Source organism: Marmota marmota, unplaced genomic scaffold (assembly GCF_001458135.2).
Source record: "Marmota marmota marmota unplaced genomic scaffold, marMar, whole genome shotgun sequence".
Taxonomy (NCBI): domain Eukaryota; kingdom Metazoa; phylum Chordata; class Mammalia; order Rodentia; family Sciuridae; genus Marmota; species Marmota marmota.
The window spans coordinates 1,830,251-1,851,767 of NW_026000172.1; the positions used below are offsets into that span (position 1 = coordinate 1,830,251).

Here is a 21,517-nt window from a genome sequence, read left to right on the forward strand (position 1 = left end):
TGTGGATCAGGAGCTCCTTGGCCAGTGGGCCTCGGCCTCTCCCATGGTGCTGGTGATGAGGATGAGGAGGGGGTCTGCGGAATAGCAACAAGAAGGTCACACTTGCTGCCTCTCCAGGCCTGACCATGGAGAGAGGGGTGGGGACTTATTTTAAGGGACTGGCTCAGGCAACTCTGTCCAGGGGTTGCTGGATACCCAGGGAAGAGCTGGGCTTGAGCCAAAGGCAGTCTGCCCCACCAGTCCCTCTTGCTCAGGGGAGATCAGTCTCTCCTATGTCAAGGTCTGCTGCTGATCAGGACCCACCTGCAAAGCGGTGGCCACTCTGCTTGGCTCCAAGTTCACTCGTTTAAAAGTTAATCTCATCTAAAAAACAACTCTACAGAAACACACATACTAAGGTTTGACCAAATTAAATACCTGGGCACCATGGTCCAGCCATGCTGACCCATAAAGGTAGCCATCATGGCCTCTCCCCCCAGATTGTGTCATGAATTGTCACCACACAAGGTGAGGGCCCTCGTTTATAGAACAGAGAACCCAGGCTCAGAGAGGTTGTGTGATCTCTGAAGGCCACACAGTTGTTGCTTGAGGAAGGTCTGGAAGCAGCCTGTCTGGTGCCAGGGCATCTGTCCTTACTTCTGTTAGCCCTGCGGCGAGCTGCTGTGACAGACACACCCTGGGCGTCCCTAGGGGTCTGGGGATGAGAGCCACGGTCCTATAACTACCAGAGCCTGGAGCTGAGAGGATCCTTAGAGTTCCTCTAGTCCATTTGACTCAACCTACAGATGGGACACCAGAGCTCAGAGAGGAAAGAAGTGTGGCTGGTGCTCACGGGTGTGCCCATGTCTGAGGAGAGTTGTGGGAAGGTGGCCTTCTCCAGTACCAACCACCAGGCCGGGACACACAGGCGTGCTGTTTCCGTTACCCAGACGCAGTCACTGACACACTCCAGGTGTGCGCTCTTGCACGCGTCTCGTGCTCTGAGAGCAAGTGTTTAGAACCTGTTTCTAGAAAGAACGACTTATTTTTAAGGAAAAGAAAATCATTTGACTGCTACATCTGTAGTAGCAACTTGATTTGCCTTACGTTTCAGAGACACATTAAATATGGCCCTCTTCTGATTTTTCAAATTTGTGAACAGGAAATACAAACCGGGACTCAGAGGCTGAGACAGGAGGATGGCAAGTTGGAGAAACCCTGTTTCACAGTTAATAAGTGCTGGGGCTGCAGCTCAGTGGTTGAACACCCCCGGTTCAATCCCAGTACTGGAAAAAACAAGAAATAACTATATGCCAGATTAAAAAATAGTCCAAGAGCGTTGTCAATTTTATGTCGCGGCAGCTACGGGAACTGTGAGAGGGCAGGCAAAGAAAGGAGGAGAGAGACAGGCAAGGGCATGGGCTGTGTGCTCCTACACGAGGGTATAGAGGGGAACCTCGGCGTGCCCAGGGGGACTCACGCGAGCCCAGCCAGGGACCCGGCATTTCCATCTTGAGCCCTTTTAGAATAGAACCTGGGCCAGCTTCAAGGTGCTGATGCACTTTTGCCAAGATGGGGCTCCGGGTTGCTCTCCCCTGTGGGTCATCTGGAGTGACGCAGAGCAGGGGCATCCCCTAGGCTCCCTGGCTTCAGGCTCCCTCGAAGCTGGGTGGCCTTTGCCTTGCGGGTGTCCCTGACGGCCCTTTGGTCTCTTTCTCTGGTAGATCAACTGCAACGGGTTTACTCTCAGCGATCAAAGAGGCCTGCAGGCTGTGGGCGTGGGCATCTTCCCCAACCTGGGGCTGGTTAACCACGACTGCTGGCCCAACTGCACTGTCATATTCAACAATGGCAGGTGAGTCCAGCTGAAAGGGCATGCGGGGACAGGCGGCCTCCCATGTCTGTTGACTTCACTTAACCAGAGTGGGCCTTCCACCTTGAACTGCGGTGAAAGTCCCCTGTGCGCCCAGTTGGAACCTCCCACAGACGAGCTGCGGCTGTGAAGGGTAGTGAGGAGAGAGCAGAGTGCCGCGGGTCACTTCCAAGGCCTGGTGTGTTTCTTGAGGCTGCCTGGCATGTTAGATGAGCCTCTAGCGTCTATTTTAAAATGTAAAGCTGGAATCATCTCTCTCAGGTCATGCAGAATTCAGGTTGAGGGAGGCTGCAGGAACATACTCTAAAGCCTCTAGCATTAAGCGCATTTTCCCAGTGATTCCCCAGAAGCCAGAAACAGTAGACTCTGGGTCCCGCTGAGAGCTAGGCCTCGCCATCAATGTGGCAAAGACCCGATTTCCCTCTTCCTGCCCGTTTCCGATGTCAGTTTCTAACGGAATTGAGAAAGACCTTAAGATGGGAAAGTTTATTTTGGATCTTGATGATACTATTTTCCCAGCATCTGTATTTGTCCTCCCAAGCCTCTTGGGGTCACTGCCTGGACCTCCTGCAATCTCCTGAGAGGGCCAGTTTTCCAGTCTGGCCTGGCTGGCAAGGAGATCACACTCAGCCATGTGCAGGGCTGACTCTCTAGGCCCTTCCCTAAGCTATGGCGACCCGGGACTCTGCCGGTCACTCTGCACAATGGCCAAGGAGCCTGGGAACCTTCCTCTGTCCTCTCGGCTTCTGCTCTGGCTTCCCTGTGTCTACTAATTCTGAGCAGCCATGTTTGTCTGGGCTGCTTGGCTTCTGTGTGAGAAGACGCCTTTGCGTTCACTGCCTGGCCACCTGCCATCTGGAGAGACCCCTGGGCCTGGCATTGGGTCCTGATTCCAGCTCTGACCAGTTTTACCTACTAGCTGTGTGAGTGGACCACATCTTAGCACTGGACTTCAAATGCATTCTCAGGACACCACCTGCCAGGTGGCAGGTGAGACCCAGAGGCCCAGGGAAGGAAGCAAGCTATGCAGGGCCAAGAGCCTTCTACCCCCAGACCTCCTCATTCCAAAACCAGGGCACTGTCCACCAGGCCAGCCGCGTCCTGTCCTGGGACCGGCTGGAAGGGCTAGGATGCAGGCTGCTGTGACAGTGAGTGGCACCTTGCCGACTAGGCAGGCCAGCCAGTGGTATTGACTTCACCTGGTGTCTGTGACAGTTGTGGGGCACCTTGCCCACTGGGCAGGTCTGCCAGTGGTATTGACTCCACCTGGTGTCTGTTTTGTCTTTCAGCCATGAGGCAGTGAAGTCCATGTTTCACACCCAGATGAGGTGGGTCAGCCCTTCCATGACCCCTGCTCCTCTGACCCATCTGCCTCCTTTGCCTGGTGTGCTGGGCCCACCCCGCCTGAGACTCCATGTCTGCTGTCCGTCCGCGTGTCCTCTGCACGCCAGCGCCCATCCTCCTTGCATGGCGTATTGTTAATGCTTTTGAACTGGGCATCTGCTGCTCACCCACCTCTTCCTCTCTGTCTGCTCTCTCTCTCCTGGCCACCAAGCATGAGTCCTTCTAGTCCACATCTTAGCCCAAACCTACATCTGCCCCCTACACCCTGTTCACCACAAGACGGGGGCTGTGGATCCACTGACCTGCTAAAGGACCCAGTTTGTTTATAACCCCAACTTCTCGCCCAGACTGGTTTCTGAAAATAGCATCCACAACTGTGAAAATTCTGATCAATAGTCATTCATTTTAGTATTCTGTTTATAGTTTCTGGCCAACTCTGTGAATTCGCAGTTTAGGTTAAATTTTGCTTTTGCTTTTCCTTAATGACGATCAAATAGCTCCAGAGGGGTCTTTGGGTCGGGCTGTGCTTGGGACCCTTGAAGTGGTCTTTGGGGATGAGGGCTAGGAGAGCTTGGGGCACCTGATTTGTTGCTGTGCCTCACATGAGACTCTGGATGCGCCACACCATCTCCTGGCTTTGGGTTCCACATCAGGGGAGCAAAGGTGAGGAGGACGGTGTCTCTGGGGACCTCTGGCTCTGGCTCTGTTCCTAAGCTCTGCAAAAAAAATGCTTTAAATAAGTGGCTGCTTGTCGCTCAGCTAGCTGGGTGATAGATGGCAGAGTGCTGAAGTACAAGGGACCTGGGTCCCGCCAGGGCAGGGACAGGTCCAGGACAGTGGCCACAGGAAGGGCAGTGCCACACCCCTCACCTCCTGCTTCTTCGGCAGTGCTTACTTCAATTCCCGTTTGCCCCCAGCCACCAATTCCACGTACAGATGTCCCTCGCTTACAGTGGCTTGGCACAAAGATTTTTTTGACATCCTGGTAGTGCAGAAGTATGCCCATGTGGTCATCCTGTCACCCACCAGTAGCGCAGTAGTTGAGACATCAGGTGCACAGTGACATCAGTGGGAGATGACCTCGCCCACTGCAGGCAGTGCCCATGTTCTGGGCATATTGAAGGCAGCCGGGCCAGGCTATGGTGTGGGGCAGGTCAGGGGACTGCACATGTCTTTTGAGGGTTGGGACACTTTATTACTTTCACGCTCCCCAGCAGGGGCAAGCCCACCTGCGTTTTTGTCCTGTGATATTTTCAGTTACTCATGGGTTTACTGGGACGTGAGCCCTGGAAGTCAGGGCTCACCTGTAACATCAGACTGGGAGAAGATGTATGTGTGTTTTTTGGTATTTAAGTGATACAAAATTAATTTGGTTTTGAAAACTCTTAAACACCATTAAACCATCTGAGCCACAGATCACTGTTGGATTTCAATCTGTCACCATGGCGAGCTGCCTCTGGGAAAGGAACCGTGGGAGCAGAGTGGGTCCTCATCTCCCGGGACAGGACACCAGTGATCTACCCTACACCCTGGCCCTGGAGTGGCTCACCTGGGACAATTTGCCTGGTAGTGGAGTCCTAAAACCCAGGGCAGTGGGCCATCTCGTGTCCCAGGCAACTGTGCTGGCCGTGAGGCTTCCTGGAAACCTCATGGGAGCAGCACCAGGGGCACCAAGGGCACCCGACTCTAATCTCTGCCACCCCTGTGCTCTGGGACCTGGGAGGAGGCCACTTGCTTTCTTGGTTTGTGTCCTCGTTTCAGAGACATGGGGCCCTGCAGCTCAGCGTGTTAGGATTCTCAGCAGAGCTGTGAGCACAACCACCCACCTTCTGTCCCACCTGCCTTTCATTGCCTCTGCTGAGAACTGGGCTGGGAAGAAAGGAAAGCAGGAATACGGGGTGGCGTCCGGGGCTTTCCCAGGCTGCCTCAATGAGTGCATTTTGGGGCGCGTTGGTGTAGTCCAATTTGGGGAGAGGTTTCCACCTTAAGTGGTGACCTCAGGTGCCAGGCGGGCATGTCTCTGCCACTCACCTTGGAAGACATGGAAGGGGATGCTTTGCCTGGAACCCCTCCAGGTGCTAGAGTCCTGCCCTGCCTTTCACACAGCACCTAACAGCCTTTCTGGGTGGTAAAGCCATGCCCACCTCTGCAGTGCCTGTCCCCAGCCCTCTGCATCCTGCCCCTTGCTCTCTGGATGGTGGTTTTCCCCTGGGCCGTAAGGCCCTGGACCGGGCTTGGGATCTAGCTTGCCAGTCTCACACTTCTCTGTAACCATCTGACCTTGTGGTGCTGGGGGGGGGGGGGAGTGGGTGGGCCCGCAGCCTGCCTGTCGGATCCACTGGGTGTCAGTTCTGCAGAGGGCTTTCACCTTGAGCACCTTTCATATTGTTGCTCAGCGGGTGGGTACTGGAGGGTAAGGTCTGGGGGGAAGGAAATCTACCTAGCGTTGCCAGTATGCCGCGTCTCCCAGGAAACGCTGAAGGCAGTGATGAGCAGGCTGCAGACCCAGCCTTTATTTGTCTACCTCCAGTGATAGTGGTAGGCATGTGTCCCCCACAAGGGGGGCCTGAACATTGGACCAAAGCTGAAGGTCCTGAGGCTTAAAGTCAGACACAGAGTGTGCCAGGGTTGTGGGTAATGGAATGTATTTGTCTTTGAGAGTGTCTCCAAACTAACCAGAAATCGCTTCTAGGTCTTTTTTTCTTGGGGTTTGCCTCCTTGTTTCTCCCTTCCCTTGTCACAGATAACCAGTAACTAAGTGCACACAGGTGGCTTCAGAAATGGTGGCTGTGTATGGTTTTATGGCCCAGCCCAGCCCTCTACTGGGAGCCTATGGGAACCTATTCCAGGGCAATCTGCTGAATGGAGCAGATTTGACCATTATAATACTGAGCGACCTAGCAACTAGGGGTCACATTCCCCCTCCTGGGGGGAATGGGTGCTTTCTCGGGGTGCTAGTGGAGGTGCAGTCTCTGGGACTTGACCCTTGAGCCTAGGAGAGCACGATCCTCTGTGGGTGGCCTGGTTCTCCTGACTCCTGCCCCTTCGTCCTGCTCTAGGATCGAGCTCCGGGCCCTGGGCAAGATCTCGGAGGGAGAGGAGCTGACGGTGTCTTACATCGACTTCCTCAGTGTCAGCGAGGAGCGCAGGCAGCAGCTGAAGCAGCAGTACTACTTCGACTGCACCTGTGAGCACTGCCAGAAAGGGCTGAAGGATGACCTCTTCCTGGGAGTGAAGGAAGACCCCAAGGTACACGCAGCCCACCGCTGGGCCCAGGCCACTGCCCCTGGAGCCAGGCCAGGGCAGCTCTCACAGCCAGTCGAGGTCCCCATGGCCCCGGGGAGGTGGCAAGGGGTGGTAGGGCCCAGCTGTCCCGACTAGGGGTCTGAGTTTGGGGGAGTCACTCCGTCTTCCCATCTGCGAAACAGGAATGAAGGCTCGCTGCAAGGGTCGTCTTGAGGATGAACCAAGGTGCCATAGGAAAGGGAGCAGAGGCACTCCGCGCATCTCCCACCCCCATGTGGGTGAAATACCCCTGAGCCTCTCAGACATGGAGGTCTGAGGGGCAAAGAGATTTGTTACTGGGTTTTCCCAGAGAAATTCCTGGTCTCACGGATGACAACATGGAGAGGGGGCAGGCTTGCGGAGGGGCCTCTGGAGCTCAGCTGCACCAGGAGGGAGCCGAGTGGCCAGGTGTCAGAATAGCAGGGCAAAGCCACGCACCAAAAACGACAGTGACATTGTCTGGCTCTATGGTCAAGCGGGAAGGGCTGGGTCCTGAGTCCAGTGGGAAGAGTGTCTTCAATGCCTGCCATGCCTTCGTAAGAGGTGTAGGGAAGTTCCCTGAAGGGGAGCTGGCCCAAGGTCTCAGAGACCCAGGAAGGAAGAAAGATGTAGGTGGCGGCCCTGTTGGGAACACTGAATATTGAATAAAACCCAAATAACCACAGACAGAGAGTCAAAGGAGAAAATACCCTGAACCCACTAAGATGAATGAGCCAGATGTTTATGTGCAGATGTGGAATGAGCTGTGTTTGTTAAAGGGCAAGAATCAGGGGCCAAGCAATGCTGTGCAGGCTAGTTTGCTGGAGCTGCTTAAAACAAAGTGCCCCGAACTAGCCCTGTTGATCCCAGGGGTGCTTTACCACTGAGCCACATCTCCCTTTTCTATATTTATTTAGAGTTGAGTTGCTAAGTGCCTTGCAAAGTTGCTAAGGCTGGCTTTGAAATCACGATCCTCCCCTCTCCCCTGGCCCCTCCCCTGGCTCCTTTGTTTATCTCAGGCTCCTCTCCTCTGATCCCGCCCCTCTCCCCTGGCCCCGCCCCTCTTCCCTGGGGGGGCGTTCCTTTCCTTCTCTCTGGCTCCTCCCCTCTACTTGGCTCCTCCCCTTTTCCCTCCCCCTCCCCCTTCATTTAGTACCTTCTCTTCCTCCTTTGAACTTTGCCAAATTCAGTGGTTTTTTTCCTTCAAAATTATGGTGTCCTCATGTGATATGGCTTCTTGATTATGGTACTTTCATGCCTCAAATACCAAAAACGTCTTTGGATAGGTTTTGGCGGGATTAATGCGGTAAACCAAGTGGGTCTCGGTTTCAGATGTAGCTGGCAAAAATCCCTTCTGACGTCCTCTGGTCAGGATGCCAACCTTGGCCAGATGCTAAGACGCTGGGAGGTTTGAATGGGCAGAAGCGCAGGATCCCCCTTAACGACCCCCTGTGAACTGGAGTCCAATGCTGCAGGCTCAGTCCTCGCCTCAGGCTGCCTCCAGAGCGTGAGGAGCGTGCCGGGGAAGGTGGGCTAGTGGATGAGTGGCCGATGTTTTGGGTGATAGATCAGAATCCAAAATGCAGAAAACACCCTACAGGGACAGCGCCAGGCTCTGCTCCTGGCCACAGCCCACGGGGAGCCCGGACTAGGGATCACTAGCTGGCAGAAAGCAAGGCAGAGAAGCTGCAGGAATCCTGACAGAGCCGCAGGACCCAGAGTTCAGAACCAGGAAGGCACTGATCTCGGTGGCCTCACCTACCTCCGCTGGCAGCTGTCAACAGAGTGGACTTTCCCTGGAGGGGGCCTCCAACTTCATGTCCCTCTTTTCCAGCCCTCTCAGGAAGCTGTGAAGGAGATGATACAATTCTCCAAGGACACATTGGAAAAAATACACAAGGCTCGCTCTGAGGGTCTGTACCATGAGGTGAGAGGCTACTGCTCTAGGGCTGGGCTGGGGAGGAGCGGGGAAGGGCTGCTCTTCTGAGGATGTCCCTTGATTGAGACTAGGGCTTTTCTTGCTCCTAATCCTTTAGTACCTGCTAGAGCTGTGTTCTCAGCGACCCTTCAGCTCACGGGAACTGGGTCTGAGCAGAGCAGGGGCAGCTTGACAGATGTGTCTGGGGCTGTAGGACAGCTCAGGGCCATTGGAGGTGGGATGGCGATGACAGTTGGACTCATGGGAATGGCCTCTTGCTCTGAGTAATTGAGTGCTTGAATGGCCACAGTTTCTAGTCTCCGCCAACCAAAATTCAGTTGTGGTTTCTGGAAGCACCAGGGGCTCTCACTAGAGAGGGGGCTGTACACTAGAATCACCTTCAAAAAGTCCTGATGCCCAGACCCTGGCCCAGGACAATTTCAGCAGAATCTCTGGAAGTGAGACCCAGACAGTAAGATTTTCAAAGTTCTCCAGCAATTTCAACGTGCAGCTGAAGCTGAGGCCCACGGCCCAACACTGGGCTGCAGTGAAGTGGCTTTGAATTATCCTGGGCAGCTGAGTCTCACCCCCTGAGATGCCAGTCACCCAGTCTGCAGCAGAACAGAGACCAGAGTCAGGATGTTCTCCCGAACTCATTAAGCCACCGGGGCATGTGGGCAGGTTTGCGTGGCACTAGGACGCGGTACCATGGGGGTGGGTTCTCTTCCTTCTCCCTCCTCGGCCTCTGCTAACTCAGTCATTGCACGTGCAGAGCCCTCCCTGGGGTGACCAACACGACACTGTCCTTGCCTCCCTGGAATCCTGTCGGGTGGGGAGAGTCAATGCCCAGTGTTGCGCACAGCTTGGGAAGCCGCGTCAGGGCGTGAGCCGGGAGTGGGCAGCAGGCGGGTTCTCTTTCTCTGGATTCTTGTCTCCTCTTCATTTCTTCTTTGTCTTCATTCAAACTTGGCAGAGCCAACTTCGGGCTGCCCACTGCCCCTTGGATTGGAGAGGGTTTCCTGCAGGACGGGCTGGTCGCAGCTCCCCGTTGCCACCCCACAACCATTTGCTCCCAGGCTCTGGGGAAGCCTCAGAGCTCGGCTAGTTTTGAAATGGAGAGAACTGGTGGCCCTTCCCCATGAGAGCATCCAGGGAGGAGGAGGATAATGACAACCCAATCGAGAGACCCTCTGGGTTTGTGAGGTGCAGTCTCAGCTTGTGTCTACGCATGAGCTGTGGGAAAGCCTGCCCCCACCAAGGCAGCGTCCTCCCAGCAGGTCTCCGGCCTTCCGGGAACCGCCTTCTCTGCCCATCATCTTGTACGTATCTATCAACTTGCTCAGCCTCACTGGGCAGAAGGACCCCCAGCGCCTCCCACAAACTGCACATCCCACATCTTTCTCCCAGATATTTGGTATCAATTAGTCTGGGGTAGAGTCTTTTTTTGGGCGGGGGCATCAGCATTTTAAAAAAGCTTTCCAGATATTCCAAAGTACAACCCATGTGGAGAATCACAAGAAGGGTCGCAAAGATGGAGCTCAACTGCTTGGTTCGAATCTTTGATCTCACTACCTGTGTGACTTTGACAAAGTACTTACCTTCTCTGTGCTTCAGTTTTTTCCTCTAGTAAATTGGGAATACTGGTAGTACCCATGTCATTGCATTGCCGTGGGACAAATCTGTCATGGACCTGTCACCTGTCTGTATTTGTACATGTGCACATATTTGCACATGTATGTCTTTGTATGCACATGTATACACGTATACACACACATACGTACACAGCTTTCACAGCTCTCAGCTGCCCACAGATTTAAAAGCTGCCCACTACCTCTGTCATTGGTGTGTCCCGTGGTTACACTCTCATCCCCGCATCTTAGCCCAGTCACAAACTCGGCTGCCTCACTTCTGTCAGCAGCTTCCCCAGCCTTAAAAGAGGTCCGGGGTCCTCGGGATGCTCCCGTGTGACTGAGGCTCCGGCTCCGGGGTAGTGGTGACAGTGGCCCGTGTCTCGCTCCAGGTGGTGAGGCTGTGCCGAGAGGCTCTGCAGAAGCAGGAGCCAGTGTTTGCTGATACCAACCTCTACACGCTGCGGATGCTGAGTGTCGTGTCTGAGGTCCTCTCCTACCTCCAGGCCTTCGATGAGGCCTCCCACTACGCCAGGCGGATGGTGGACGGCTACATGTAGGTGACCATTGCCGACCCAGGATGGTCTCCTGAGACCTCCTCCAAATGGCACACAGGGCGCAGGTGCTGCACCTCCTCACCCACGGCCTCTGTGGGCCACCCACATCTCCTTCCCTCCAGCCTTTCTACATGGGCTCCGAGTAGTAGTGACCACCCTTCACTTCCGCGTCCCCATGAGCTGGTGGGTTTGCATTTCTGGACAAATGAGGAAGTCTTCCAGAGGAGGCCGCCTGTTAGACATGCTGCCCACTGCCCAGCGGGCAGGAGGGAGCCTCCCAGAGGAGCACAACCACCAGCTGTCCTGAGAAGGACGCTCTAGTTATTCCTGTCACTTTCATAGGAGAGCCTGAGTGCCCCCTAGGGCCCCAGCTCCCCCTATTCTAGCTCAGAGTGCCATCCTGGGCCTTCTCATGGGGATGCAGCTCGGGGGCTCAGGCCGGAGTCCCAGCTCCTACAGCTCCCTGTGCCCCTCAGTCCCACCCAGCTGGCCAGGGAGGCCTCACAGACTAGCAGGAGGGGCAGACAGGCCTAGCACTGAAGGTTCTTTCTGAGCCACTAGGAGACAGGTGGGAGTGGGAGGGCTTGGGGTCATGTCTTGTTATCTTCTGTCCCCCTGCAGGAAGCTCTACCACCCCAACAATGCCCAACTGGGCATGGCCGTGATGCGGGCAGGCCTGACCAACTGGCACGCTGGTCACATCGAGGTGGGGCACGGGATGATCTGCAAAGCCTACGCCATCCTCCTGGTGACTCATGGGCCCTCCCACCCCATCACTAAGGACCTGGAGGCAAGTAGTGCCTGAGGGCTGGGCCTCGACCTCTGAGCTCCCTGAGGGGGAAAGGCCTAGTTCAGGTGGACCTGGCCCTAGGGGAGTCCTGATATCTGGAGGGACTAGAAAGGGAGGGTGCAGAAATGCTTTGTCATCCCATTGTTTCATATCCAGGAACCCCGGGGCCCTGGGGAGGGGCTCTGTCTGTAGTGACTGAGGGGTGACGGCAAGGCTGAGGCCTAAGTGCTGGGCCTGAGATGGCCACGGCTGGACTGAGAAGCCGGACCGTGGTGTGTGCACAGCCATTTACACATGGAGCTTGGAACTTGCCTCTGAAGTCCGACTCCGGGGCGGAGTCCCAGCCTCTGCTCTCTCCAGTTGTGCTCCTCCACACAGTGATGGCAGTGACACCTGGCCGGCTCCACCTCTGTGTGGTAGGGACCAGGATGGTGTCGTGGTGTGGGTTCAGCAAGTCAGTGCTTAAAGGCCCAAGGGACGAGGGGCGCAGTTTTACTATCTGCTGCTTCCCTGCCTGCTTTGAAGTGCTGGTTTATTTGAGTGACAGGACTGTCCTCAGGTGACTTCGTCCAGGGGAAGCAGGTATACTTCATGTCTTCACACTGTGACCTCAAGTGTTGCAGAGTGGTCTTGACACTAGGACTAGTGTGACCTCAGGTGAGGTGTCCCTGACTTCTCAGACCCCCAGATCCTCATCTATAAGAGAGAGGATATGCTAGCTCTGAACATGGATTCAGGGACCAAGCGACAGCGGGGAGCGGAGGTGACTAGCTGTCTGTCCAGCCACTAAGCTTGTCCAGGCAGAGTCTCCATCAGTCTGATTCACTGTGGTTTCCAGTGAAACCACAGATGTCCTGACACGTGGAGAGACAGGGCTTTCTCGTGTGCCATACTCCATGATCTTCCAAACCTACTGTGAGGCACAAGGGGATCTCATTTGTGTTCTGGACAAGACTGAGGGCTGAAGTGGTTGTGTCACTTGCCTGAGGTCCCACAGCATAAGTGAGGGACCCAAGTCTGGGTCCCCGCTTGACAGGTCCTGAGGGCAAACATTCTCTGGTGGAAACAGTCCCTCCGACTACTCCCTCGGGGCCACGCCGCCTTCCGCACTAACTGCCCACTGCTGAGGTGGAGAGCAGAGCTCCCTCAAGTGTCCTGGGCTGTCCCCACCATTCACTGTGGATGTGTCCCCCAGGCCATGCGGGTGCAGACGGAGATGGAGCTGCGCATGTTCCGCCAGAACGAGTTCATGTACCACAAGATGCGAGAAGCAGCCCTGAACAACCAGCCCATGCAGGTCATGGCCGAGCCCAGCATGGAGCCAGCCCCAGCTCTGTTCCACAAGAAGCCCTGAGGACCTGGGGCGGGGGCAGCCCGCGGGGAGGGGCTCTGGAGGCAGCGGGTCTCTGCAGAGACCCTTGGTGAGCAAGCTCAGCCTCGTGGGGACGTCCTGCCCTGTGTTCACCTTGTCATTCGGGCTCAGTTCAGCTTGTTCAATGAGTTTGACGCTGTCTCCCAGCCCGACGCCTGTAGGTACGCGCTGTTGCTGGGCCCTAGGGCCTGGTAATGGAGCCCCCAGTGTAGGAGGGATACAAATGTAAGTGATCGATTAAAGCCCAGTGTCATCCTGAAAGCAGTGGTGAACCACATGGAGAGGGGTGCAGGGGAGGGATGTGTCTGGTGTGTGTGCACCTGGCGTGTGTGGGGGGTGCCATGGGGCTATGGTGCCAGGCTGAGGGTGGCAGGCACCTGGAGTCTCCTGGCTGCTCACCTATTTGTGCAAGTGTCTCTGGGGCTGGTGGTCTCCCCCGGGGCTGGAATCGTCAGCGTTTGGCGACTCGGGTGAGTGCTGTCTGACTTCCTCAGGTCGGTGGGATTATGAGGAATGGCTGTTAGGCCCTTTAGGACCCACTCAGAGACTTGAAGCCCATTCAGAAGGGGACACATGCAGAAAGAGGCAGGACCTTGCCCAAGCCACCTAAGATCTCAATTCTGGGTCTGGGTTCCAAGTGTAATTTTAGAAATAATTCTAGACATACAGAGGGAATATCTCCCCACCTTAGCACCCGGCCTGGTGCCTCCTTGTGATGTGGGAGCTGCTGGGACAATACCTGGATTTTTCTCGCCATTGACCTAGTAGGACTGAAGAAGCCTTCCCAGGGTGCACCTGGGAGAGAAGGGAGGAGACACGCACGCGATGGCCCTGGGTCCAGCAGAGGTGTACCTGGGGGTTTGGCTCCGTGTGCCTGGGTGGTCTTTCTAGGCTTAGACTCCTTCATTGTCCCAAGAGGCTCCGTCAGAGGGCTGAGTAATTACTTCCTTTGCTGAATTTCTTTTTCTGTCCGTGCCCTGGGGTTCTTGCTCTTCTCACCAGAAGGAACACCTGTGCACCTCTTCAGAGATGTGACCAGTGTGTCCTGATTTCCTGGGAGACTCTTGTTATTTCCATAAAAAAGTGTAGGTCTTGAGAATTGTCCTATTCCAAGAATGGCCTATTATCTTCTGAGACTTCAAATTTCTCACCAATGTTTTCTGAGACCCCGGAACAAACTCCTTCAGTTAGGGATGTCCCCAAGACTTCTATGCAACCTTGGGCTACTACCACTGACCCCAGAACTCCACCCAGCTTCGTGGAGTCAAGTAAGCTCCGCAAATTCCGTGTTTTCCTCCATCCCTGCTCCTCCAGCTCCAGAATGACCCACTGCCTCCCTCTGAAATTCGTCTAGTGGCTGAAAACTCTGCAAAAGGCCACTCTTTGCAGAATATTAGTCCCTGACATTTGGCTCTTCTTCAAGGACACTCTCTTCTACGGAAGGTTCTATAGGAAGACTGGCAGTTCTTTCAATCCCCATTCCGCAGACCAGGAGGCTACGCTCCACTGGCACCTTCGAATGACCCCCTCTTCCTCCTGGATGGAAACCTCTCCAGCCCGCTTCCCTTCTGGGCCATGTTGTCTGCCCACCCACTGGTTGTCTCCCATGTCTGGGGTCATTTTTCCCTCCTCGTCTTCCTGAAGCTGTTGTCTTGGTGAATTCTGTGTGTCTGTGATCCTCCTTCCCTCTCTCCTCCAGAGCTAGACTGCTCCTGTGCCGTGGAGCCCTGGTCTTCCTGTGACCCTGGGATCTGCTCCATGTGGTTCCCCTCCCTCCAGGGTCCTGCCACTCCTCACCACTCCCATCTTCAGATCAGGACTCTTGGACCTCCAAGACCCTTGGTCTCCATGGCGAGGGTTCTTTTAGTTGTAGTCTCATCTGCTTTTCCTCCCTCTGCATTTCTGTGGAGCCCACTGTAGCCTGGCCCCACTCCTGCCCTCCACTGCCCCTGCCCCTCCACTGCCCCTGCCCCTTCACTGCCCCTACCCCTCTACTGAATGGCTCTCGCCCACTCTAGCGTTTGCTGTTGGGGCCTCTGATGAGTGGATTTCTCTCTACCCACTCCACTCCCTGACCGTGACTGACGTGACTGTTCCTTGGGATGAGCCTCTGACGTTGTTTCTCCACCTGCCCCCACGTGTGGCATCACAGGAGGTGGTTCAGCCCTCTATCTGCCCTCTTCTCTCCACACACACTCCCTGCCTGTGCTCCAGCAGGTCCTCTGCTGAAGGGCTGCCTGGAGGATGATGCTCTGCCGCAGTCCAGCTGCAGCAAAATAACCAGGGGGTGACGAACAACTTGTGTACGTTGATACAGCAGGAGTAGGAGCCGTTTATTGCAGGACAGGAGCAGTATTTATACATTCCACACAGCTTATCTAATTAGCATAAACTAGATACAGCAGTCAACCAATCAGGAATCTCCACACTTAATGGCTTGCTTTTGTTACTTCTCAAACCACTCCCTCTGGCATTTTGCTAGGCACCATCCAGACTTGTTTACCAACTCTAACATTCCCCTGGCAAAATGCCAGGTGTTATTTTGACTTATTTACAGACTCTAACAATGCTCTGTTCCCTGACCTTGAGCTCCAGCTCCACTGCCCCCCACCCACCCCTGGGCATTGCCTCCCCTCTGATTGTGAACTCCTGGAGGGTGGGGCTGTTCTCGCCCCAGAACCTGGCCCAGGTCCTGGAGCAGGACAGGTGCCTGGGAAATGTGTATAATGGATGGATGAATTTGCTAATTACCGAGCAGTGTGCACTTTGAGTTTTTGTGTTACAGCAATCGACAAAGCCCTTTAAGCCCTTTATGTTTCCAAGCAAACAGGTGTGGCTTCTAAGGACCTCGGAGCAGTGATGATGGATAATTTTTGCCGCCCCAAACAGTCATCACTAGCGACTCCTGACTGCTGAGCACTTGAGTCTGACTCAGACGGAATCTTTTATTTTATTTAATTTCCGTTTATGTTTGAATAGTCAAAGCAATCACAGTGGCTGTTGTGCTAGATTGTGCAATTTTAGGGGAGTAATTAAGGATAGGTTCCCCCCGCCCCCACCCCCTGCTCTCAGTACTAGGGATTTAACCCAGGGGTGCTTTACCACTGAGCCACATCACCAACCCTTTTTTAAAAATTTTATTTTGAGACAGGGTTTCACTAAGTTGCTTAGGGCCTTGCTAAACTACTGAGGCTGGCCTCGAACTTTTGATCCTCCTGTCTCAGCTCCCAAGCCATGGAATTACAAGGGTGGGCCACCACTCCTGGCTCAGAGTAGTTTTTAAAGCCAGACTTCCTTCTCCTCCCCACCCCATGAATCATTTCCTCTAACCCAATCCGTGTTTTGAAAAGGGGAAGCACTCTTCTGGGTGGATGTAGACTGCTGCAGGTGTAGACCGCATCGCACCTGCAGACACCTGGCACGGCACCTGCGGCAAGCGCCCCCTGTCGGCGGGAGGACCGCACCGCAGGCAAGGGGCCCGAGAGGTCGGGGCAAAAACAGCCCACCTTACCCACAGCTGTTGAGCCAATTTGTGTAAAGCAGATTTCCAGCCCAGGGTCTTCTGGGCATCTGTAAAAACCAAAATTCGCTTCTAAAATTAAATCTCCTTTTCAGTCCAAGTCTTAATAGCGATCTTCCCCCAAATGAGTTCCCAGGGAGGAGCCTCGCTAGGAGCCGGGGAATTTTGTGTAGTCCTGGAGGTTTGCTCAGAGTACTTGACTACTCTCTCTTCCTGCGGCTGGAGATCTAGAACCTCAGTGCCACCGCCCCTTGGGGCTGTGGATGAACCTCTTCTCTCAGCCTCTGCGTCTGCTCTCAGAGGTTAATTCCTGTGGCTGCACAGTTGCTGCTAATGCTCTTACCAAACCCAGCGACATTCCCAGAGGAATCCAATGGCAACAGTGACGTGCTTTACTCTGATGGCCTTTGGTGTGCACCAATTCATGGGCTTCTTGCAAAAGTTCTAGAGAAGGTCTCCTGCTGCCCATTTCACAGTGAGAATACCGAGGTCCAAAGCCAAGGAGCAATTAGCTACAGTTACATCTTCAAGCCCAGAATTTTTTCTTAAGGCATATATGCTTGTTAAGTTCATTGCCCTCTAAAAAAACGGTTCCACAAAATCATTTACTTGCAAAAGATTCATACAATGTAAATCAGGCAAAAAGCTTTTGACTTTCAAATTTGTTCCACCCTAGAGGTCATGGCTTTTATCCAGCGTTGCAATCAACTAGAGGTTTCCCGTGTTCACCTATAGCTTTGTTTCATGTTTTAGCAAAATTTACAGGAATGATATTGTCAACATTGTTACAAAACTAGCTTTTTAAACAATGTGCTTTATCTTAAGGGACATTTCTATGCTGTACATGTAGACCTACCTTGTGCATTTAATGTATTGTGGGTTATTTCAGGGCGTGCCTGGACCACAGTTCTATTCTTATTTAGCAGTGAGCAGTTATTTACAGCTTTAGGTTTCTGCATCTGTGTGTCTCTTCATGTCTGTGTATAGCACGTGTGTAGGAAGCCCTAGGACAGTGGCCTTGCTAGGTGTTAGGGATCACATTGTTTTCAATGTGATCAGGGATACTGTCAAGTGGCTCTGTATGGGCCTCACAGTGTTCACCTGCCATCGAAGGCAGGGCCTGTGCCCACGTGCTTACATAGCTTGGGTGTTTCTTTTTACTATTGACTTTTATTTGGGTACCTCGCCATAGACGTATTTCATGTGTGAGCAGTCTATTCACGTCCTCGACCCACCTCCCCACTGACTTGCAGGTCTGGTTGATCTCATGAGTAGAGCTGTCCTGTGTCTGCCCAGTGCTCCTGCCCCTATCCCTTCAGGGAGCCACCCTCAGGACAAGCCCACTGCACACCCTCTTTCTCCAGCTCCTTGCCAATGGGGCTGGCTGGGGAGGGCTGTGCCAGGGCCACCCTACAGATGCGGCACACCTGGAGTTCCTGTCAGGGACACCGGAGAGGGCAGGCTGAGGTCTACAGTGCAGGGTGAGACCTGCCCTCCGGTCCTGAGCTGGTGGGGTGGAACCTGGGGATCATGATCGTAGGTGGCTCATGGTGACCAGATCATCAAGAAGAAAAATCATTTTTAAAACAAACTTCACTTTATTACATTAATTTTACACAGTAAAAGAATATAAAATGCAGACTTGTCTAGATTCTCTTGCTGATTCTCTTGAAGACAATGTCACCCACAGTCATGGTCTGAAAGCCAGAAAAGAAAACATGAATTGTTCACCTGATGTTAAATTGTAACAAAACAAAACAAAAACCAAGTTCCCAAAATAGCCTAGGATATGCCAGATATATGAAACAAACAACTCAAAGATCCCGCTGTTTTCTGTGGGACCGGAGGAAGCACTGGCAGTTTGTCCTAAAACCCTGTGCCAGCCTTCATCACTTCCCTTTTGATGTGGAGATCTGTCCTGCCATTTACTGAATTATCTTGTACATCGATGGCTGTTATAGTAAGACCACCCAAACCAGCCTAATCCAATCCAATTTCCCAAGGTTTCATTGAGCACCTATTATGCACCAAACACATGCTCTGAGTGTCAAGGACACATGTACACAGACACATGGAGCGACTGGCCAGGAGCACGATGGCCCTCACCACTTTCCGCCCAGGGCTGAGTGGGGCAGTGACAGTGAGGTCTGTGTTATGAAAGGACGTGCCCTCCGCCCTGTGGGCACTCTGGAATGTGACAGCGGTGGTGACCTAGCAGGTGATGAAAGGAGCTCCTGAACTTGGGCAGCAGGGAGGGGCTGCCGCTGAATGAATGGGAGCCCTGTCAGGATGGCCCTGGACAGGTTATCCTGACTAGTGAGTCCCTTGTCCTGCCTCCCCTCAGGAGACCCGAGGATGAGGCCAGACGGAGGTTATGGAAGGCTGCTGGCTGGGGCTCAGTCCTGGCGGCTCAGCTCCACTGCCCTGCTCTGCCCTGCAAGTCCTGCTTGAGGGCTGTGGCTCTTGGGTGGGGACAGACTCCTGGGCAGCCTCCTTCTGCAGCTCCTTGAGCCTCGTGCTGGGGGCAACACTGCAGAGCGACAGGCAGATGCAGCCTGCGCTGGGGAGGCTGGCCAACGCCGGGTACTGGGGTGCCTCACCCCTGAGGGCACCGCCCATCAGCTGCATCAACTCGCCCCCAGGGCTTGTGGGTTAGTGCTGGCAGGAGGCAGGGCTGCGGCTCTGAACCTCCGAGAGGCCATAAAACAGGAAAGGCAGTGAAGGAGCCTAACTCGGCCACAGCCTCGTGGTGTGTGGCTGCTGTGTCCTTGGGAAGGATGGCTCCAGGAGCCCAGAGGCCCGCAGAGGGACACCCGCAGACTGGCTGCATTTCCTCCCAGCGGGGACAGGAGGAGGTGAGCTGTGCCAGTGGCTGCTCATCCCTGTGCCTCTGTCCCCAGCTCCTCCCTCACGCCAAAGGTTTGGGTGTTCAGGCACCAGTTCAGTGACCAGTGCCCCTAGCTCCATGCTGCTGCGGCTCCCCATCTAGAAACGCTGCTGTTGAGCCTGTGCGTGAACCACCCGTGCGTAAGGGCTCCTCCAGGAGTGGAAGGTGACACTGACAGCAGCAGCACACTTGGAGACTTGGGGCCGGGCTGGCAGGATGGGGGACCCTGAGCAGATCCTCACCCCCACCTCTCCTCTCCCAGCACTGGGAGCCGAAGCCCCGAGCACCAACTCACACTGGTGATGATGTCACCGTTGAGTTCAGTCACAGACTTGATGTTTTTGATAGTTGTCACCAGCTTGTTGTCACCTTCCATGTTGACCACTGTCTGCAGGAGACGGAGAGGGCCTATGAGGAGGGGTCTGGGAGTGGGCAAGACCCTCGACATGAGCCTGGCTCCCCTGCACAGGGTCAGCTTCCAAACACCCAAACTCCCGGCCCTGTGCTCCCAGCGGCCTCTCGGGATCCAAGGAGCGAGGTGCACTTCAGAAGGAGAGAGGAGCCAGCACCGTGCGGCTGGAAGTGCATTCTGTGGCATTGACCCAGAAAGACCCCAGGATCTAAGTGTTCCCAAACACAAATGCTAGGATAGAATCAACTAAGGTCCCTATTCTCCAAGCTGGTGGAGGGAGGTCAAATTCACAGTGCTGGCCAGCTGAGAGAACACATGGCTTGCTTTGGCATGTAACCCATCCTTCCAGAACATTCCTCTTTCCTCCTGCAGCCCCCCTTCCGAGCTGGAGGCATGCCGAAAGAGGTAACACAGAAACCCAGCCAGGAGCAGAAGATGCTGGCCAAGGTGAAGCTCTGGCCTCCAAGCATTCCAATGGAAAGGCCTATGGGGACCCTGTGGGCCTGAGCTCTGGAGTCCCCTCCTGGCTCACACATCACGTCTGCAGGGGAGAGGTGGAGGGCAGCCAGGAGAGGCACAGGGATACCTGGGAGCAGAGGAGACAGGCTCGGTGGCTCTGGCTCCACTGGGTGCACATGGTCTTGTGGGGCACCTCAGAGGCCCATGGAGATGGTGCCGTAGGACAGGCACCAAGGCATGCACACGGCCCTGCCCAGTTCCCATCGCACCCCAGGTTGGCAGCCTGTGCCATGTGGGAGCCAAGGTCGGGCAAAGCCGGGTCTGTGCTCCTGCCGAGGCTTGTGGTCCTGTGCTGCCGGCACCTCTGGAGACCTTCCCCACACCCTCTGCTCTGGGCTCATCAAGGGCCTCACAGACGCCTGCTGGGCACCTCCGAGGCCCTCAAGAGCCAGGGGTGTTGGGCCCGGAGAACATGAGCCTCAGAGTCCTGCTCTGAGTGGGCTTCCCATGTGGCCGAGCACCTGGGATGGAACCAGGGAATATGAAATGGGCTTCCCCAGGGCCGTCTGCTGCCCTCCCCTCATGGGGTGCCCGCAGTGGGAACTGGGAGGCTCAGGCAGGAAGCCTCGGAGGCAGAGGTGGCTGCAGGGGCGCCTCTTACCTTGATCTTCTCCCCGGTCATGGTCTCCAGCTCACACTCCTCCCCCAGGGTGAACTCGTTCTGGATCACCTTGGAGCCGGTGGTGATGGTGAGCTTGAAGTGCTTCCCGTTCTGCACCACCTCCGACACCCCCTTGAGGTCCTTCCCCTTCTGGATGAGGTCATCGGGCAGACCTGGGGAACCAGGAGGCTTAGAGATGGCAGGGTGGGGTATAAAGCTGGGCAGAGAGAGACTGACACGGGGGCAGGATGGCACTGACCCCCAAGGCCTGAGAGCCCGGGGCTTTGGCCTCCAAAGGGAAGGTGGGTGGCGCCGGGCCTGCCGCCATCTTGCCATTTCATTCATAGAGGATGCTCCTGTGCTTGGAACCTTCCCTCTGTGGCTCCCTGCCTCCCACTCACAGCCACTCCCCTTCACTCGGCTCTTGGAGTGTACGAAGTCCACCCTCCACACCCCGAGGCACCAGAGCTTCCTTTCTCCAGACCAGGTCACTCCTGAGATGGCGGGGGCTATGGACACCCAGGCCAGACCAGGCACAGTTGGGCAGTGCGGGCTGTGGATAGGTCTTTGTATCAGCGGGGGGCTGATTGGCTCCTCTGCGGTAATGCTCATTGAGCTGTTTCCCGGCCCTTTCAGACTGCCAGCTGATGGCGGGCAAAGCGTTCCTTATAGAGTTGGGTGCGGGGTACCTCCTGACAGCAGGGTGGCACTCCTGGTATGGGTGGGCATTTGGACACACAGGTGTGGGACCTGCTGCACATGGGGGCTCTGGGGGTCCCTGGAGGCCTTCTTTCCTGTCCCTCCCCCAGCACCCTCCCTCTTCCTGCTGCACCCTCCTCTCCAGGCTACCCCC

General features: G+C 55.0%; 2 protein-coding genes across 5 annotated transcripts in view; one reads left to right on the forward strand and one right to left on the reverse strand.

Annotated features, from left to right (window-relative positions):
- Smyd1 (SET and MYND domain containing 1) overlaps positions 1 to 12,986 on the forward strand; it is a 31,710-nt gene extending 18,724 nt beyond the window's left edge. For 2 of the 4 annotated variants that reach the window (XM_015506372.2, XM_015506370.2), the window contains exons 5-11: positions 1,704 to 1,834; positions 3,142 to 3,180; positions 6,256 to 6,445; positions 8,295 to 8,387; positions 10,399 to 10,562; positions 11,185 to 11,353; positions 12,549 to 12,986. In XM_015506372.2, coding sequence (XP_015361858.1) covers positions 1,704 to 1,834; positions 3,142 to 3,180; positions 6,256 to 6,445; positions 8,295 to 8,387; positions 10,399 to 10,562; positions 11,185 to 11,353; positions 12,549 to 12,707 — 945 coding nt within the window. In that variant the 3' untranslated portion in view covers positions 12,708 to 12,986. The remainder of the gene's footprint in view (positions 1 to 1,703; positions 1,835 to 3,141; positions 3,181 to 6,255; positions 6,446 to 8,294; positions 8,388 to 10,398; positions 10,563 to 11,184; positions 11,354 to 12,548) is intronic. The other 2 variants (XM_048787815.1, XM_015506373.2) reach the window with 2 other exon arrangements.
- A 4,834-nt stretch (positions 12,987 to 17,820) lies between these two features.
- Positions 17,821 to 21,517, reverse strand: part of Fabp1 (fatty acid binding protein 1) — a 4,800-nt gene continuing 1,103 nt past the window's right edge. The window contains exons 2-4 of the mRNA XM_015506357.2: positions 20,665 to 20,837; positions 19,428 to 19,520; positions 17,821 to 17,942 (exon numbers count right to left, since the gene is read on the reverse strand). Coding sequence (XP_015361843.1) covers positions 17,892 to 17,942; positions 19,428 to 19,520; positions 20,665 to 20,837 — 317 coding nt within the window. The 3' untranslated portion in view covers positions 17,821 to 17,891. The remainder of the gene's footprint in view (positions 17,943 to 19,427; positions 19,521 to 20,664; positions 20,838 to 21,517) is intronic.